This window comes from Galeopterus variegatus, unplaced genomic scaffold, assembly GCF_000696425.1.
Source record: "Galeopterus variegatus unplaced genomic scaffold, G_variegatus-3.0.2 Scaffold15308, whole genome shotgun sequence".
Taxonomy (NCBI): Eukaryota; Metazoa; Chordata; class Mammalia; order Dermoptera; family Cynocephalidae; genus Galeopterus; species Galeopterus variegatus.
Genome location: NW_007741419.1, coordinates 3,148 through 3,868, shown reverse-complemented (window position 1 = coordinate 3,868; position 721 = coordinate 3,148). Strand labels below are relative to the sequence as shown.

At 34.7% G+C, this 721-nt stretch overlaps 1 protein-coding gene across 1 annotated transcript in view; it reads right to left on the bottom strand.

The window, feature by feature from the left end:
- The window catches only part of LOC103582229 (cytoplasmic dynein 2 heavy chain 1-like), a gene marked incomplete at both ends in the record, with an annotated part of 20,674 nt that extends 20,416 nt beyond the window's left edge, over positions 1-258 (bottom strand). Inside the window, one exon of the mRNA XM_008563882.1 lies at positions 53-258. Within this exon, the coding sequence (XP_008562104.1) occupies positions 53-258 (206 nt within the window). The remainder of the gene's footprint in view (positions 1-52) is intronic.
- Positions 259-721: the final 463 nt, after the last annotated feature.

Genomic DNA, 721 nt, shown 5'->3' with positions numbered 1-721 from the left:
TAGTAAATAATTTCTAACTGCAAAAATAAAACACTTCTGCCACAAGTCATACCTGATACTCATAAGTGTACTGAAGTTCAGAATCCACCATTTGAATATAACATGTGTGATCACTTTTCATATAGAATCTAACTTGTTTTTTCCAAGCCCAGTCTTCAGTTGTATGAACTTGAACTTGGTTTAACTGCTTCACCACATCAATATTATGAATAATGTCAAGAATTAGCGCTTTAAGTTTAAGCTCCAGAATGCCCGATTCTGTGCACAAATAAAAATTGGAGAAAATGTTGGCCTATGACTTATGTACTCTGTGATTATGTATTCAGGTGATTTCTGAATGAATTTAAACACTAATTTCATGAAACGTTTGAATGGTACAGTAATATAAATTACAAAAGCCAAAATATGTCAAATCCATCAATAATTAAGAAATAAAAATTTTGTATATAAAAATCAAGGCATCAAAATTCAATGACATAGGGGTTCCAGTTCCTTACTGAAAGGAACAAGCACACTGTACCTTATTTCTCCCTCTACATATAGGTATAAAACCTGAACAAGATGCACTGAGGACTGCTATTTAGGACTCTGAAAAGTAAAAGGAAGTGGGCAAATTGGGGAAGAAGACCACAACTAGAAGTGCCACCAAACTGGTGGTAAATTTATCTTTTTTTTTCCCGCTCTTGGTATCCCCAGGCCTGTACCCAAAGGAGCCAGAAAC